Source organism: Gopherus flavomarginatus, chromosome 9, assembly GCF_025201925.1.
Source record: "Gopherus flavomarginatus isolate rGopFla2 chromosome 9, rGopFla2.mat.asm, whole genome shotgun sequence".
NCBI lineage: Eukaryota > Metazoa > Chordata > Testudines > Testudinidae > Gopherus > Gopherus flavomarginatus.
Window position 1 is genome coordinate 81,371,446 of NC_066625.1, and position 17,491 is coordinate 81,388,936.

A 17,491-nucleotide genomic window follows, 5' to 3' on the forward strand; every position below is an offset into this window, starting at 1 on the left:
TTCTGTATCTAAATGGGATTCTATTTCTAGGTTCCTGTTAAAAACAAAATAATCGTCTCTAGAGTTTCATGGTTCATTTCATGTTATAAACCATCGTGGGACAAAACTTACTTCTCTTAAACAGCTGCAAAGTTTCAAATAGTTTTAATCAAAGAATGGGACAGAGCTTGGCCCTTGGATCTTTCGGATTGCAAGGAGTCATGATTTGAACCCCATTATCCATACCCAGCCCTGCAGTTTATATTTCAGGAATGATTCAGGACTTCATGAGGCCGAGGAAGGCCAACACAACCCCACAACCCCCAATTTTTTAAAATCTATTCTGTGAGATTGATATCATCCTCATCTTATTTTTACTGTGACTTTAAAAAGAAAAACAAAACTGTTCAGATCAGCTAGATTTCAGGTTTAGATCTGATTTTTGAATCAAGTATTTTCTGTGCCAAAGTAAATTGCAGCATGGAACTCTATTATGATACAAAATGTCATTTCTGTGATATTAATGTTAGCACTCTTCTGACATGTTATACATAGCCCAGGACATTGAAGATAGAAAGAAATAGAGTAAATTAACACCTAGAAGATTCTGTTTTAAACTTTTATGATAATTCTGCTAATGACATCCAGGCAAACTCCCTTTTTGAAGTGTTCATAGAAAAGCATTGTCATCTGTGCACACATAAAGCAACTTAACATAGTGCAACCACATGGAGATCTTAAAGGAAGCAATAAATGGCATCCTAGGATCAGATGTTCCAAAAAAAAAAATAGCTGGTCAAGTTGTTCCTAGTGAAGTTTTGAATCATTCCCAGGTCAAAAGTAGTCACAAAATGATGAAAATCATATTTCCAATAGCAGGCTACTCTATGCAGATTTGACATGAGGATAAATGGTGAGAATCCGCTAATCTTCAATTTCAGTAAAGTCCAAAGTATTTATAAGTGTATTGTGTGTGTTCCCTGAGTCCTTTATTCCATCACCAAAATAGGAATTTCTCACTGGGGAGAATCCAGGACAAATAGTTTATTGAATATAAAAGATAATCTATAAAATAATGTTGAGACTGACTAACTAGATAAAACCAGGAAAGAGCAGAGTTAATGGCTGCCACTAACCATCACTCATTCAGTGATGAGTGTGTTGTGTACCCCAGCAAACAGAATCTCACTGAAATCTGTATTGTGCTTGTGATGGATACCACAAAGTGGTATACAGCTGAAAAGTACAGAATAGCTGTTTTCAACAAGACTTTGGTTAATCAAAAGTTGGTCACTTCCCCTGCATATATGCAACCTGGGAGTAATGCACGATAGGTGCATATAAGTAGTGCCATTAAACTCAACAGGGCACTCTCCAGTGAACAAAATTACATATGTGTGTCCAAGTGCTTTGCTGGATTGGAGCCTTACTGAGCATCTAGCTAGTCAAAGCAGCTTTAATATCCCCTGGATTCTTTTTCTGATACCCAGATTCTGAGCTTTCTGAATTCCAACTCTGTGTACCTCCTGTCGCTCAGAATAGGTAGTATTGCTCTGAGTTGCATAGGAGTGGGCAGTATAACTGTCCCTTTTTCAAAATACCAGTGGTTTGGGTACAGTCCTATTCTCTCTACTCATCTAGACCTTGGCTGCAGACAAAGTAGCTTAGTTTTCTTCATGCCCACGTAGACATGTAAATTTTCAAAACCAAACTTCATTTTGTCCATTCTGAATGCACGTAGCGTTCTCTGGAAATGTGGAACCCAAACACTGTGTTTCAGTTTCCTGAGCTGTAAAATGGGGATAATATTAACCTAGTGTACGTTACTAGGTTGCTGTGAGACTAAATTGATCAGAATTTGAGAATCTCGGGTGGGAGCTGCCATAGATATGGAAAATATTGTTATTAATCTAGCTACCCAAGGCATCTCAGCAAAGACATTGGCAGATCTGGAGGTAGGACTCACATGTCCTAGCTCTCAGGCCCTTGCTCTGATGAATAGATACCACTGCCTCCCAAATAAAGCAACCTTTAATTATGATCCTTCACATCCCCACATTTCAGCTATGTTCAAACATTTTAATATGGTAATTCAAATCTTCCTATTGAATAAGCAAGACCTGAATGAACTTGAAGGATCCTGTTAAAGGCTCAGTTAGAAAAACACCTGAATTGAAAGCCAGGGGTCCCTAAGTTCACACCCTAGCCAAGAGATTTGTTTTCTTCCCTACCTGTCAGAGTGGGAGTCAAACGGAAGGAATTATGCTGTATAGAAATCTGTATGTGATTCCTGAGATTGATTATGTTCATACTAATGTATTTTCTACTATCTAATGTTTCTGTAATGGCCCTAAAGGGAGAGAGCAGTCATTGTAGCAGTGAGGATAGAACAAACTGAGTATAGAATCTTCAGCCTTGACATACCAACTGGTTCATTTATCAGACTAAGAACAAAGCTGTTTACAGACAGTAGAACTTGGCAATGAATTTAAAAGCCTGTTGCCTTCAAACTACTGGGCCCGGCCACTAATACTTCGATGTAGACTTAAAATGTGCATAGGCTATTGCGTGCTATTGTTCCTGATATTAGGAAAAAGGACCTTGAACATAGAGTAATACAGTAAAAATGGGTTACAGCTAAATGTACCAAATGAAATGTGATAAGAGTTATGTAAATGTTTTGAACTTCTGTCAATGAGGAATTTTAATATGGACATACGTTTTTCAGGAGACCACCTACCTAGATGAGGATGAAGATGAGGATGACAAGGTAAGTGTGCGTTGTTTCATTCTATCTGATGTACCTACATGTGACAAATGATGCAGTCTTATTCCAGGAGATTGCAGTTTATACTCTGCACGGGCTGCGGGGTATTAGGGGAAGAGGCTGTTTCAGTTAATGATGGGCAAACCTGAGAATATCTGAGGTTTCAATTGGATAAGCCAGTGTTTCCAAAACTTGGGATGCCTCTTGTGTAGGGAAAGCCCCTGGCAGGCCAGGCCAGTTTGTTTACCTGCCGCGTCCACAGGTTCAGCCAATCACAGCTCCCAGTGGCCGCGGTTCTCTACTCCAGGCCAATGGGAGCTGCTGGAAGCGGCGGCCAGTAAGTCCGTTGGCCCACGCCACTTCCAGCAGCTCCCATTGGCCTGCAGCAGCGAACCACAGCCAGTGGGAGCTGCAATCGGGTGGACCTGCAGACATGGCAGGTAAACAAACCGGCCCGGTCCGCCAGGGGCTTTCCCTACACAAGTGGCGTCCCAAGTTTGAAACACCGGGATAAGCATTCCCAAGGGTGGATGCCTATTTGAAGGTTATAAAAACTGAAGTCCCTTTGGAATCCCTAAAAGTGTGCTAGAAATCATGGGGAAAACAGACTCTTTTGGATATAATATTTCTTAACAATTCCAGTTCTGATCTTAGGTGGAAATTCTACATGAATAATATTTCTTTTGGTATTGAGGTATTTCCAGTTTTTGTCCAAGTTGGACACCAGAAATGCTGAGATTTATGGAAGGCTGGAGGGAGTTATCTCAATATTTCAGACCCTCCAAAAATGTTCGTTTTAGTTTGGCTCCTGAAATGTACAAAGGATTGGGGTTGAAGAGAGGTACCTCATAGTTTATCTGAATATACTTGTTCATCCTCCCTCTTCACTCTGAAAAATAGATTGGATTCTTTCCAGTTTATCAAACCAAGATGACAAATGATTAAAAAGGATTAGAAGGCATGACATATGAAGAAAGATTACGAGAACTTAATATGTACATCTTACAAAAAAAACATAACTAAGTGAAGGGAAATCTGATAGTCTAAAAATTCTTGAGAACTAAAAGGTAAGGAATTATTTAATGAATAACAGCTAGAAAAAGGAATTTAGATATTAGGGCATAAATAGTCACAAGGTTATGTGCAACTTACAAAATTTCATAATAACTTGACGTGCCATTTCTTGAATATTCCATAGGTTAATAGAATTTTAAAATGAAATTAACTGTTCAGTAGTAAATCAAAGTCATAGTTAATATACAAAACCTTAACATTACCCACTTGTGTACATTAGGATTAGAGCTAAACAAGCTATGTGCTGGGAACAACTTCTTTAAATTTAACTTATTGTTCTGATAGAAATGTAAAAAATACTGATCAGAAATCTCTCAGAGTTATACACAGCTACCAGTTATTATTCAAAATTATTTAACAAATAATTTGTTTCAGACTGTGGATTTCTCACAATTTATATACCACAACTATCAGTTCAAGTCTTCTCATTTATAATTCACTTTTTGCATTGTGTGATTGGTCAGCTAAATCAAATGTTGTTGTTTCTGCTGAATGAATGATCCTAAAGCCAACAAGAGTCTTTCTTGATGGCCACTGAACGTGTCCGGTGCTAATATTTGTGCTCAGACATATTTGTGTAAGTGTTCCCTGTGTGAATAGTCTTCCAAACAAAAGTCACTGTGCACTGAAATTTGCGGAAAATTAATAAAAAGTAAATTGACCATTTTTATGTTTATCATTACATTTTTGGTAGTGTTTGTCCAACTGTAATCATGATACAATCTGATTCACATATTAGCACATGGTATCATTCCTCCCACTTATTTTATGCTTACAATAAAGCATGGCTAAAATGTTCAAACTAAGAGTTGCATGATTTTCAGTGGAGTGGTGGATGTTCAGCGTGTCTGAAAATCAGAGCAGTTTTCTAACGTTAAGCACCAGCTTTGAAAATGTGAGCCTTAATCTTTATTGGTGTGCTGCCTCATTCTTCAGGGTTCACTCACTTGGACAGGCCTATTCACTTCAGTTTTGCCACACTACTTTTCTTCATTTGTGCATGCTGATTCAGAGAAAACTATCTAGCTTGTCTTAGAGCTCTAAACAGTTAAACCATGAATTTGACCATAATATGTGCCTGTGACCATGGTTTAGAACAATAAAACAAGTGTCACTGGTGTGTGGAGAGGGGAAAGGGGGTTTGGGATGAAGGGAGGTTGTTCTGTTTTGCTACGGGGAAGCACACAGTTTGTTTCACCTTATGAAAAAAGAACATTTGAAGATTTGTTAAATAAGCTTTTTGTCCAAATCAGCAGAGGACAATGCAGTATATTTATTTATTGCAAAGCCAAAATATGTAGGTCCAGTTTTACACTGATGTAACCACACCGAGTTTCCTAGGGTTACTCTGTTTTTGCCCATGGATAACTGAGATATGAGTCTAGTTGCTCTGCATTTTGCACTTCTCCAAACTTGACCTTACCATTCTTTTACCACTTCTTTTTTGGAATGCTCCTGAGAGACCATGTTCAAAATGCTGGTTATTTGGGAAGACCATGATGCTGTGGTCAGTGTTACTTCTAGCCGTCACTGCTATATGCATTAAGTACTCCTGATAACTGTCCAGCTCATGAAACTGGGTGGAGCTTTTCATATCAGAGGCAGTTGCTGTGCCAGCTCTGTTACTACAATATCAGGTGCCCATCACCATAATACTTCATAGCTAAATCTCACTTTAACTATAACATGTAACCTCTGTTAGAGTATTAACTTAGACCCTTGTATGACCATCCTGTCAAGTGTACCCCCCTTTTTAATAGTAAGGGAAATGGCATGTGTGCACTGAGGGGAGCCTAGATCCTTAAGTACTGTAAAAGGGTCAGGCCAGATGGCTACAGGAGAGTGATAGAAGGCAGATATATTAGCCTCAGATTAAGCAGATCCCTTTTCCCTGGGTAAGGTAACAGGGCTGGTTCCAGAACAATCAAGAACTTGCTGGAACTAATTAAGGCAGGAAGGCCAATTAGGACACCTGAAGCCAATTAAGCTGCTAGAATCCATTAAGACAGGTGGGCTAATCAGGGCACCTGGTTTAAAAAGGACCTCACTGCAGTCAGTGAGGGGCATGCAAGGAGCTGGGAGCAAGAGGGCGCAAGAAGCTGAGAGGGAGTAGGCGTGCTGCTGGAGGACTGAGAAGTACAAGCATTATAAGACGTCAGGAGGAAGGTCCGGTGGTGAGGACAAAGAAGGTGCTGGGAGGAGGCCGTGGGGAAGTAGCCCAGGAAGTTGTAGCTGTCACACGGCTGTTACAGGAGACACTAAAGACAGCTGCAATCCACAGGGCCCTGGGCTGGAACCCAGAGTAGAGGGTGGGCCTGGGTTCCCCCCATCTCCCCAACTCCCCATTTGATATAAGAGACATTGATCTGGACTGTGGGTCCCCCCAGAGGGGAAGGTCTCTGGCCTGTCCTCCAACCCTTTAGGTGGGCCAGCAGAGACTGCGGGGAATTGTTCTCCTCCTTTTCCCCATGCCGGCCAGTAATGAGGTTAGCCTATTGAACGGCAGGTTTGTGCCACTAACAGAAGGACCCAAACTGAGGACTGCTGAAACCCTCTGAAGCAAGCAAATCTGCCAGAAAGCGCAGAACCCACCAAGGCAGAGGAAGATCTTTGTCACAGTACATTTAGCTATCTTTAATACTTTAACATCTTTCATACTTTTTCAAGTGTGGTGGTGCTAGGGGTGGTCGGAACACCCTTGTGGGTTAAAGAAAAACGACTTTGATGACATTATCTCAATGCAATGTCTGCATTTAAAAGAAAAATATACATTTTTTCCCTATTACTGGAACTCCTAAAGTTGAAATCTGCTTGTAGGGTCATAGTATACAAGGTCACTGTTTCTGTTTCCTGTCATTAATATGTTGTATCAAAATACTCACACACATAGCTCTTCTGGATTCTGTTGCATGTTAGACATAACAGACCGTGCTTCTGGGAACTGTAACACAACCCCTGAGAGATGAACTGTTTACAAATTATAAACACACAGACGCTTAGTTCAAAAACAGAAGAGCAGATTAACTCCCTTCCACCTAAACGATCAGTCTTGAAAATGACAAGGCTTAATTGCTACCTCCTCCTTTCCCCACAAATGCCGACACAGAAGACTGTGAAAGATAAGAGTGCTTCGTCCCTTTGGCACAATCTGCTCAGTGGATGAATGCCTTCTCGGATTCTTGCCATCCTGGATGCAGATTTCAGACTGCATCATGTCAACTCTGGGGTCTGTCAGGCTATAGCTGTCTGGAGCTGGGATTGTTTTAAAATTACATCACTGAGGCATCTTTCACCCCCCCCCCCCCCCAATACAAAGATATAGAAAAGTTACATACGATTGATAAGGATTTTGTAATACTCCTTTGGAAGTGGCATGGAATCTTCCATGATCTCAGGTTGTCAGGATCTTAGTTTTTCTTTTTTCCTCCAAAAGAGGCAAAACAAAGTTGCTGACAATACCGGGTTTGGAAATTGGTTCAGCAGAAACCTAGAGAAAGGATGATCAAGTGATTAGAGCACTAGCCTAGGGTCAGTTCCTTGCTCTGCCACAGACTTCCTGCATGGCAAGTCGTTTAGCTTCTGTCTCCCCATTTCCCACCTATAAAATGGGGATAATAGCACTGCCTTATCTCGCAGGTGTGTGGTGAGGTTAAATACATTAAAAATTGGCAGGTGCTCAGATACAGCAGGGGACATATAAGTTACTATAGATAAATAAGGAAAACTGCTCACTACTGAATTGACTCCACTTCCTGCATCATCACCTGTTACTTTGGGGGTCGTCCATCCAAATAGTGAGTAGCATAGCCCTGCTTAGCTAGTGAGATGCAGTGGGATCAGACCAAATGAGCCTATGGCTGCAAGCAGAGTTATTTGCCAGCTTCCAAGAAATATGAAGTATCTTATGCTTGGAAAAGAAATCCCCAAAGGAAAAAAGGCATCTTTTATGATATAAGAAAATTTCTGTTATACTTGTTGGTACCAAAAATACGCCAAGTTTTACAAGCATAGTTGAGAAAGGCTCCAGCCAAAGAAATAAAAGTCAGATTCATCCAGTAGCAAACAGCTGACATTTTCCATTTGTGTTAGATTTAGCATGTGGAAACCTTCCGTACGGATCTTATTTGTCACGGGTGGATTATGATGAAAATTGCATTAATTTTCTCCACAGTAAAGGTCAGTAATTGAAACATGAACCAAGAGTCTATTGTGTAAGACGATATATCCCTATACTTAGGAAAGGTCACTCAAGACAATATCATCTCATTGTTTTCATTCTTTAAGGTAAAAACAATTGCATTAGGGTTTTATTTACCTCTTCAATTTAACAAACACATATAATATTTCCACATCTCCCATTAATATCACTGAAGACTAAAGATTATAAAGGCTTGAAAGTACAATAAGCTACAAAGAGTGTTCTTGTGCTAACAATGCTGTTTTAATGCTAGCTGTCTGATAGACAAGGATGTTTCACCAGACCATGTAATGAAAGAGCATGCTAGCTTCTTTAGTAGCATGAATACTCCCTCCTAGATCATTGGTGTCTCTTGATTTCGGCCTTTTATGGCTCTTCTGTCACTACTTCTCAGTAAAGTTATTTATAGGAACACTGGTACCCTATGAATATAGACATAGGAGTAATATTTTCTAGGAACAAGATAGAAACTTAAGGGCCAGCTCCACCAGTCTGGATGAGCTATGCTCAGGGGAGGACTTTAGAGGGGGAGTATAAAGGAGCTCTAAATAAATGCTGTCCCAGTTTTGTAACCATTTGAGGACCAATCTGGTTTCAGGTAATACTTAGGACGGCCTTATAGCTACTCTAAGGGTATGTCTGCACTATGAAACTAGGTAGATTTAATAGAAGTCGATTTTTTTGGAAATTGATTTGATACAGTTGATTGTGTGTGACCCCGCAAAGTGCATTAAGTCAGCGGTGTGCATCCACAGTACCGAGGCTAGCGTCGACTTTCGGAGCGTTGCACTGTGATAGCTATCCCACCGTTTCCATAGTCTCCGCCGCCCATTGGAATTCTGGGTTGAGCTCCCAGTGCCTGATGGGGCAAAATCATTGTCTCGGGTGGTTCTGGGTACATGTCAGCAGGCCCCCCTCTCTCTGTGAAAGCAATGGCAAAAAATCATTTCTCATCTTTTTCCTGGGTTACTCGTGCAGACGACATACCACGGTAAGCATGGAGCCCGCTTAGCTCACTGTCACCGTATGTCTCCTGGGTGTCGCTGGCAGACATGGTACTGCAGTGCTACACAGCAGCATCCCCTTGCCTTGCCTTGCCTTGCCTTCCAGATCATAGAATACGACTGCTGGCTGTCGTCGTCGTCCCATGGGTGCTCCTGGCCAACTGGGCTAGGTTGGTCAGGGGTGCTTGGGTAGACATGGGTGCTCCTGGCCGGCTTCGGTGAGGTCGGTCGGTGGCGCCTGGACAAAAATGGGAATGACTCCAGGTCATTCTCTTCTTCAAGTTTCGTCTAATGGAGGTTCAGTCCTGCCTGGAATATCATGCCAGCTGGAGGCTTCTGCCTCAGACTGCTCTCACAGTTGGCAGCACCACACGGTCGCACCTACCCCAGCCTACCCCTTGCTCCCATGGCTCATGAAGCCTGGACAGTAGTAAGGAGCAGTTCAACTATAGGCTGAGCAAGTGCATAATGGTGGTAGAATTTGCCTTTGGATGTTTAAAAGCTCGCTGACGCAATTTACTGACATGGTTAGACCTCAGCGAAACCAATATTCCCATCCTTATTACTGCTTGCTGTGTGTTCCACAATATCTGTGAGAGTAAGGGGGAGACGTTTATGGCGGGGTGGGAGGTTGAGGCAAATCATCTGGCTGCTGATTATGTGCAGCCAGACACCAGGGCAGTTAGAAGAGCACAGCAGGGCATGCTGTACATCAGAGAAGCTTTGAAAACCAGTTTCATGACTGGCCAGGCTACAGTGTAAAAGTTCTGTTTGTTTCTCCTTGATGAAAACCCACCCTCTTAGTTCACTATACTTCCCTGTAAGCCAATCGCCCTGCCCTCCCCCCTTCGATCTCCGCTTGCAGATGCAATAAAGCCGTTGGTGTTTCAAGTTCATGCATTCTTTATTAATTCATTAAATGGGGGGATAACTGTCAAGGTAGCCCGGGAGGGGTCGGGGAGGAGGGAAGTACATGGGTGGGGTAGTTGTAGGGAGCACCCCCTAGAATGGCATGCAGCTCATCATAGAAGAGGCATATCTGTGACTCTGACCCGGAGTGGCCGTTTGCCTGTCTGGTTCTTTGGTAGGCTTCATGTGGCACTGCTGCAGGTCCCTGTTATAACCTCTGTCTTTCATGCCCTTGGAGATTTTTTTCAAATATTCCGGCATTTTGTCTTTTGCAACGGAGTTCAGATAGCACCGATTCGTCTCCCCATAGAGTGATCAGATGCAGTACCTCCCGTTCAGTCCATGCTGGAGCTCTTTTGCAATTCACCTGTGCTGATGAGCTCTGCATGGTCATCTGTGCTGATCAGCTCGCTACGCTGGCCAAACAGGAAAAGAAATTCAAAAGTTCACAGGGCTTTTCCTGTCTACCTGGCCAAGTGCATCTGAGTTGAGAGTGCTGTCCAGAGCGGTTACAGTGAAGCACTTTGAGATAGCTCCCGGAGGCCAATACCATCGAATTGTGTCCACATGACTCCAAATTTGACCCAGCAGGGTCAATTTCCACTCTAATCCCCTCGTCAGGGAGTACAGAAATCGATTTTAAGAGCCTTTAAAGTCAACAAAAATGGCTTGATCGTGTGGACGGGTGCAGGGTTAAATCGATCGAAGGCTGCTAAATTTGACCTAAACTCATAGTGTGGACCGGGGCTAAGTTACACCTGGCTACCTATGGACTCAAATGGCCATTTTGACAAACTGGGAGTGCAGGGATGTCTCTAGCCATGCCCCCTTCCTCCTGGGAACCTCTCTTACACCATAAAGTGGGGAAGTGGTTCTTCTTATTATTATTATTTTATTTATATTGTGGTAACAATTAGAAGTCCCAGTCCCATTGTGCTAGGCACTGTACAAACGCACAATTCAGAGACAGTCTAGGCCCCAAAGCACTTATGATCTCAGTGGAAAAAATAAGAGATAACAGGTGTATACAACAAACAGATGAGGGGTGGGGACTGCAAGGTCACAACAAGACAGTACTGATCAGCATGATGAGCAGTGGTACAGCACACTAGCTTTGAAAATATGACCCTTTCAGACCAACAGTGCTCTCATTTATGTCACTCTGAAATAATGCCATTAACTCAAGTGGGGTTGTTATGAATTTCACATCATTGTAACCAAGAGCATAATTTGAACCTTATATGTCACTCCTAGGATGTATACTTCCTCTGTTGGTCATTGACTAGTTCAGATACATTCAAATTTCCAGGTATATTTTCAGCATAGTGTTCAAAAATAGAAATCCTGAAATGTACAACCGCCTATCATCTTTGGATTGTATGAAGTAGATGTACAAATCTAGGCATGCATTGTGTACGTTTACCCCTCCTTCTGTTAAGTACTGAGAATCCTCCAGCAACAGACAATAGATTTAATAAAGGGCAAGAGAGTGTCTCAGCGACACAGGTTGCTGGGATCATTTCAGTCTGTTCAAAGGGCAGCCATAACGGAGAAGCACAAATCAGAGTCCAGTTCAAGGTTACTGTGCTGATTTTCAAAGCACTGCATGAAATTCATCCTATCTACTAGAGAGACTCTCTCTCTCCATGACCATCACTTCCTACAACAACCTCATTACACTGGAACAATGAAACTGTCAGCCACCAAGAAGAGGGAGACTTATAATCAGAGGAAACAAAACCTCCACAGGAACTGAACCAAGGCTATGGAACTTGCTGCTAGAATGACCAAGAACCTCATGTTCAGAGTAAAATGCAAAACCTACCTCTTTGCCTAAGCATTCTTCTAATTAAATGACATGAACTTACTCTAGGGACATGCTTATAAACTACACCGATGATGTCAATATATCAACCTACATAGATTCACAATCAACCCATGTTAATACAAACAACTTCCTTAAATATTAGGGCAGCTGTTGTAACTGAGAATACCTTGAGCTGACAGAATATGAAGATTCATTCTGTCTCCTATACAGTCAATAACAGTTGGGGACAATTTTCTGAAGTTTATAGTCCATGAAATACTTCTGATTTCAAAAGATACACATCTGTGAAGAGGCTGGTCTTTGGGAATCTTTCTTTGGCAAAGATGGGTTTGAAACCCCGTACTACTGCCTAATGCATGACAGTGACAAGGAAAATTAAGCATTGGTAAAGTCTGCATTTCTTTAAATAACCACAACATGTTTTTAAAACCCAAAAGAACAACAGAGCAAGAAGTCATGCATGCGTGAGTGTTTTGGATTCTTTTAAAGTCAATCCTGTTTATTCTTAATGCACTGGAGAAATTGTACCTAGTACATTGGACAAATCCCATTAAAGAATTCCCATGTTATGCTTTCAAGGACAATGTCAGGTTGGCTTATCTTCTGCATAAAAGCTGATCATGATAGTTAGACCTTCTGAAGGGCTAGTCAAACTTTCACAACAGATTTTTTTTTCCTGAAAATGTCCAGGTTTTTCATTAATGATTTTTTTTGTGCCTGTCTCACCCCTTTATTACTCTTTTTGTGATTTGCCTCTATTAATTTGTTTTCCTTTGTATCCACTTCTCCTTCCCTCCCCTCCACCTCCCAAACACCCTTGGGTTAATATATGAGTTTCCTATGGCATGCCAAAAATCGGTTGATGAATACCAGTTGTATGAAACTTACATGCAACATTTCTTTTTTGTGTGAGTGTTTTATGTAACTAAACCGAAATCCAAGTGTTATAAAGCCATTGAGGAATTGTTTGTGATTTCAGGCTTGAAATCTCAGTTATGTGCATACAATACATTACCATGTGAGTCAGAAGTGCACTTAAAAAACAGCATTAGAAACTGTCCTTGGATTTGTAATGTAACACCCACTATACTGGATGTTTCCATGGGAAGAAATTTAAAGGACTGATAATAAGGTGAATGATTTTAACTGTGAGGGTGATAAAACTTTGGAACAAACTTTCAAGGAAAGTGGTGCATTCTCCATCTCTGCATATCTTAAGTTAAGCGTGGATGCCTTTCTGGAAGACGCGCTTAGTCAAACACAAGCTACGGGACTCAATACAGGAATAACTGGATGAAATTTTATGGCCTGTGTTGTACAGGATGTCAGACTAGATGACCTAACAGTCTCTCTTCTGTATTTAAAATCTATGCATCTATAATTCCTAATGATTTCAACAGGGAAGTCTGGGTCTAGTAAACATATCTGACCAGTCGTGGATTTCTGTTTGTTGAGAGATTTCACCCCTCCCCCCAATATCCTTCATATTTCACACAATTTCAAAATGAAATCATTGCCATCAGTTTTGAAGCTGAAGTGAAATTCCTTTTGATACTGGCCCTAACTTTCTGGGAAATTATTGAAATTCAGTGAGATGAAGTTTAGAGATTGTACATAACTCTTCAAGTGAATTTGCATGGGCCAATTATTCGCTGCCATAACTCTAATGAAGAGTAAAAGGTGGAAACACCTTTCCTTACATGGGCAAAGGCTTTGTATCTTGCTTTCTAAGTTCAGGCTGATGTGCGTTAGTTGGACACAAAAGACTTAATTTCTGAATTGGTTGAACTTTTTTTTTTCCTGACATGGTTAATCTTTCGTAAGACTCCTTTGTGGTTTTGTTCATGCAATTAATATAGAAATGAAGGTTTTTCTTAAATAAGGATATGCATGGAAGATTTAAAGTAACATACTGATTATATAATTAATTCGCAGTTGTAAGTTTATTTTGATGGTGTTAATTCTTTCCCAGGGGCTGAAGACTAGTTTGCTTCCACCTACAGTGCTGTAATCATCTGAGAAATAGGAAAGAAAAAGGCCTTGAAGAAATGAGGATTTCACTATTCATTTGGAAAAAAAAAAAAAAGATTTGCTGGAAACACGCAGGATATTTTATTTTACATTTAAACTTAAACAAAGACCTTATGAGCTGAGGTTTAAAATCGTGGGTGTCCAGCCTTTTTTCTTTTTTACTGGGCCAATTACACATTGACTTGAGACACCTCAGGCCACAAAAAGTCATGGTACAATAATATCAAAAGGAGTGTAATGTTGTGGAATCTTCAGCCTTGTGTACTTTGGAAAGAGTACGGAAGTTAAATCCTCCTTTGAATTCATTCTACATCGAACTCATGTAGCACATTTATTGATGCTCAAACAAAGCTTTTTACATGATGATTGCCTGTATTTATTTCTATATAAATTAGTCATTGCTCTTTGTTGACTATCTTCATGACTTTAGAAAGTTCTCTCTTGCATCATTTCTTGGGCCCAATATACTGTGGGTTGCAAACTTCAGTAGGCGCTGAGGCTGCTCGGATCCTCACAAGAGGTCTGAAGAACAGTGGAAGATCAGACCTTTATTGTGCATAGTTTTATCTCCTTTTGTGTCACTTAATGAGTTATGCTGTGTGAGTCTGGAGTTAGGGTCCTGGTACTAATCCCCACGCCCCCTCTCCCTCTCCAAGTACGTGACACAGAATGAGGCATAGAAAAAAATCCTGGAATTTCCAAATGATTCTTGCAAAAACATTACATTGTGTAAATACATCACAAGAACTGCCCATATTACTTGCTAATCAGAATCTAATTTCAGTGACAGCACTTGTTAATTATTTCTGTAGACTACATACATGCAGGCACTTTTCTGTCCTGTGTGTGTTTTATATAACAAATTGGAAATGCCACTATCTAGCAATGACTTGGTACGTGTGCATGTGTGGTAGGTAAGGAAACACATATGATTGCTATTATATCCTTCAGAGTGGATTGCTGTGTTGTTTTTCCGAGGCAGCTTGGTAGCTGCAGCAGAAGTAATGTTGTATCTGTTAAACTGTGTTATCACCGCATTTCGTAGCTCAATCAGAGATGTGTAAATAAAGTCAGCACGATGCAGATAGTGCTGCCAGATTATCTTCTTACAACTCTGGGCAGCAAGAGTAGGCTTGCCCTGGAAGATCACTTTTGGAATTTTCTTGCCTTCCCTCCAACTACAAGTTGGACAGAACTAGATAGTTACCGGGTTGGCTCTCCATGCATTTTTGCTCTGTGTTCCACTGGTATGTAAGGTGCATAACAGCAGCATACAAAGAGTTTAAAATAACCGTGACATTATTTAATTCTGATCCTAATAAGGTTATATCTGGACCTGTGTGAAAATGACTGGGGTTTTTTTCTGTTTTGTCCTTAAACGGTTATTTTGTTCTGGGTCATTTCACATTCAAGAGATTTCACTTTTTATTTTAAAAAATTCTGTGAAAGTACTCTTTTTCATACTCAAATGTGATATTTAAAATTCCCCTTCTTTTCATTGCACAGTGACTTATAAGTAAAAGGAATATCTGAATATTTAAATTTTGATCACATCATGAATTTTTGTTTAAAATTTACTTTGAGACAAAAAGGACTATATGTTATTTAAAATATATATATGGGGGTCAAGGAGGAGGAAGACACATGTGGCTGTTGTCTCAGGGCTTGTTGTCTTGGCATCACACCACCCTAGCAGAAGCTGAAGATATGGCGTCTGCCTCAGGTATACACAAACTCCTCTCCAAGTGACCTAGTGCTGAAAGGGAAATAGTTATGAACCTTCCACCATTCCAGCTGATGGCTGTAGAGCTACCAATCCACTCTAAGTGGGGGTAAGGACATGGCAGAGGGCGGCAGGGTGATGTGCAGAGGCAGAAATACAGGGGAGTTCCACGTGTGAGTATGTGTGCAGCCCTAGATTACTCTCATCTGGCCCTAATTAGTGGGGAAATAGGTGAGCATGCAAGGGGGCTGTAGTACCACTCCAACAGGCTCCCCACAGTCTGGGCTTTAATTGATTAAAACACATTCCACCAAATTGGACAATCAAAATGCAATGTAAAAACCTCTATATCCAGGGGTTTGAATTTTGTACAGAATGAATGTTTTGCACACTTCTAACTAGAATGTTTGCAGCTATACCAACTTGCATGCAAAGAAATGTAATGTTAACACTGATAATTGTGTCCTGATTTCCATAGCTGATTTAAACCATGCTGATTTTAATGCATTCTTTGGTGGGGTTTTTTTGCTGCACATTGGTTTCCTGTAATCCCATGGCCTAAAATAAACAGTAAGAAATGTGATGTTAGCTTCTGTAAAAGGAATTTATTATTTTTTCCTTTAATTTTTTCATCAAAAGAAAAGGAAGGTTTCTGCAGCAGAATACTTATTTCACAACCAGAAGCAAAAATTGAAACCCTGAAAAATTCTCAGTGAAAATGGCAAAGTTCATAGATCTGCAGAGGTTGGAATCTGTAGGGTTTGTGATAGAATTGTAATGTTTAGTGATTTGAGTCAGAGATACTCTATGCTTTTGGATTTGCATGGAAATACTTGTGAAGCAAAGACAGTGATTATATGAGAGTACACCTCTAACCCAATATAACGCTGTCCTCGGGAGCCAAAAAATCTTACCGCATTATAGGTGAAACCAGATTATATCGAACTTGCTTTGATCCGCGGAGTGCGCAGCCGCCCACCCCCGGAGAACTGCTTTACCGCGTTATATCCGAATTCATGTTATATCAGGTCACGCTACATCAGGCTAGAGGTGTATATACAGGGCATGTAAAACAGATTGGGCAAGAAAACTCAACTATGTCTTGAACAGGTGTGTAGAGATGATATGGTGGGAAATAGAGCATATTAGAGTGGTTGATTGGACCAGCAATACCATGATCAGAAAGAAATTTGGACATTACGTGATAAAAGGGGAAAGAATATCAGAGAGGAAGATCAAATATCTAGGACCGCTCTTACCTTGTTCTAAAGTTCAGCAGAAATGACTAGGTTAACATGTGACACGCTCAAAGATGGCCTGATATTGTCTGATATTGTTTTGTAGCAAGACTGGTTTATTAACACTTACTGAGTGAGAATGGTGGAGGCATATTGGATGCTGGGAGAGACCAACTCAAGAGATTGGAAAGAATTTAACTTTACATTTGATCACTTGACACTTACTTGTGTATAGAGTAATGTAATGGCTGTCGATAAGGCTATGAAGCTTATGAATCCTGTCTTGAGCAGGGAATTAGATGGAAAACTGTTTAATGCAAGGAATGTGGGAACTCATTTGTGTGGTACATTGTGTTTGTATCAGAAAACCATTGCCCAATTTAGTAGAATTTGTGTTATTACTTAGCAATAATTGCTTCTGAGTGGGCATGATCCTGAAAGATTCTGAGCACCTGCAGATCCTCAGCACCTCTCCTAATCAGTCTCTCAAAGCAAAGTCTAGAGCAGGTCAACATCAAGCAAGAATTGTAGGTCTGGGATGAGACGCATTTACCTGTCAGGCCTCTGTGAGGTAGATGATCTAGATAATCATTGTTAAAAACTGGGGTATTGGAAAAGGACCTGTGCTCACCTGAAGGGGTGGGGTGGAGGAGTAGAGGGGGGAGATACACAAAGTAATGTAGTATATTATAAATATAGTATATATACTTTAAACTACTATGTGTACTCTCTCCTCCTTT

The 17,491-nt window shown here is 40.7% G+C and overlaps 1 protein-coding gene across 1 annotated transcript in view; it reads left to right on the forward strand.

Moving 5' to 3' along the window:
- Positions 1-17,491, forward strand: part of MCTP2 (multiple C2 and transmembrane domain containing 2) — a 194,061-nt gene that overhangs the window by 164,515 nt on the left and 12,055 nt on the right. Inside the window, exon 19 of the mRNA XM_050967171.1 lies at positions 2,708-2,749. Within this exon, the coding sequence (XP_050823128.1) occupies positions 2,708-2,749 (42 nt within the window). The remainder of the gene's footprint in view (positions 1-2,707; positions 2,750-17,491) is intronic.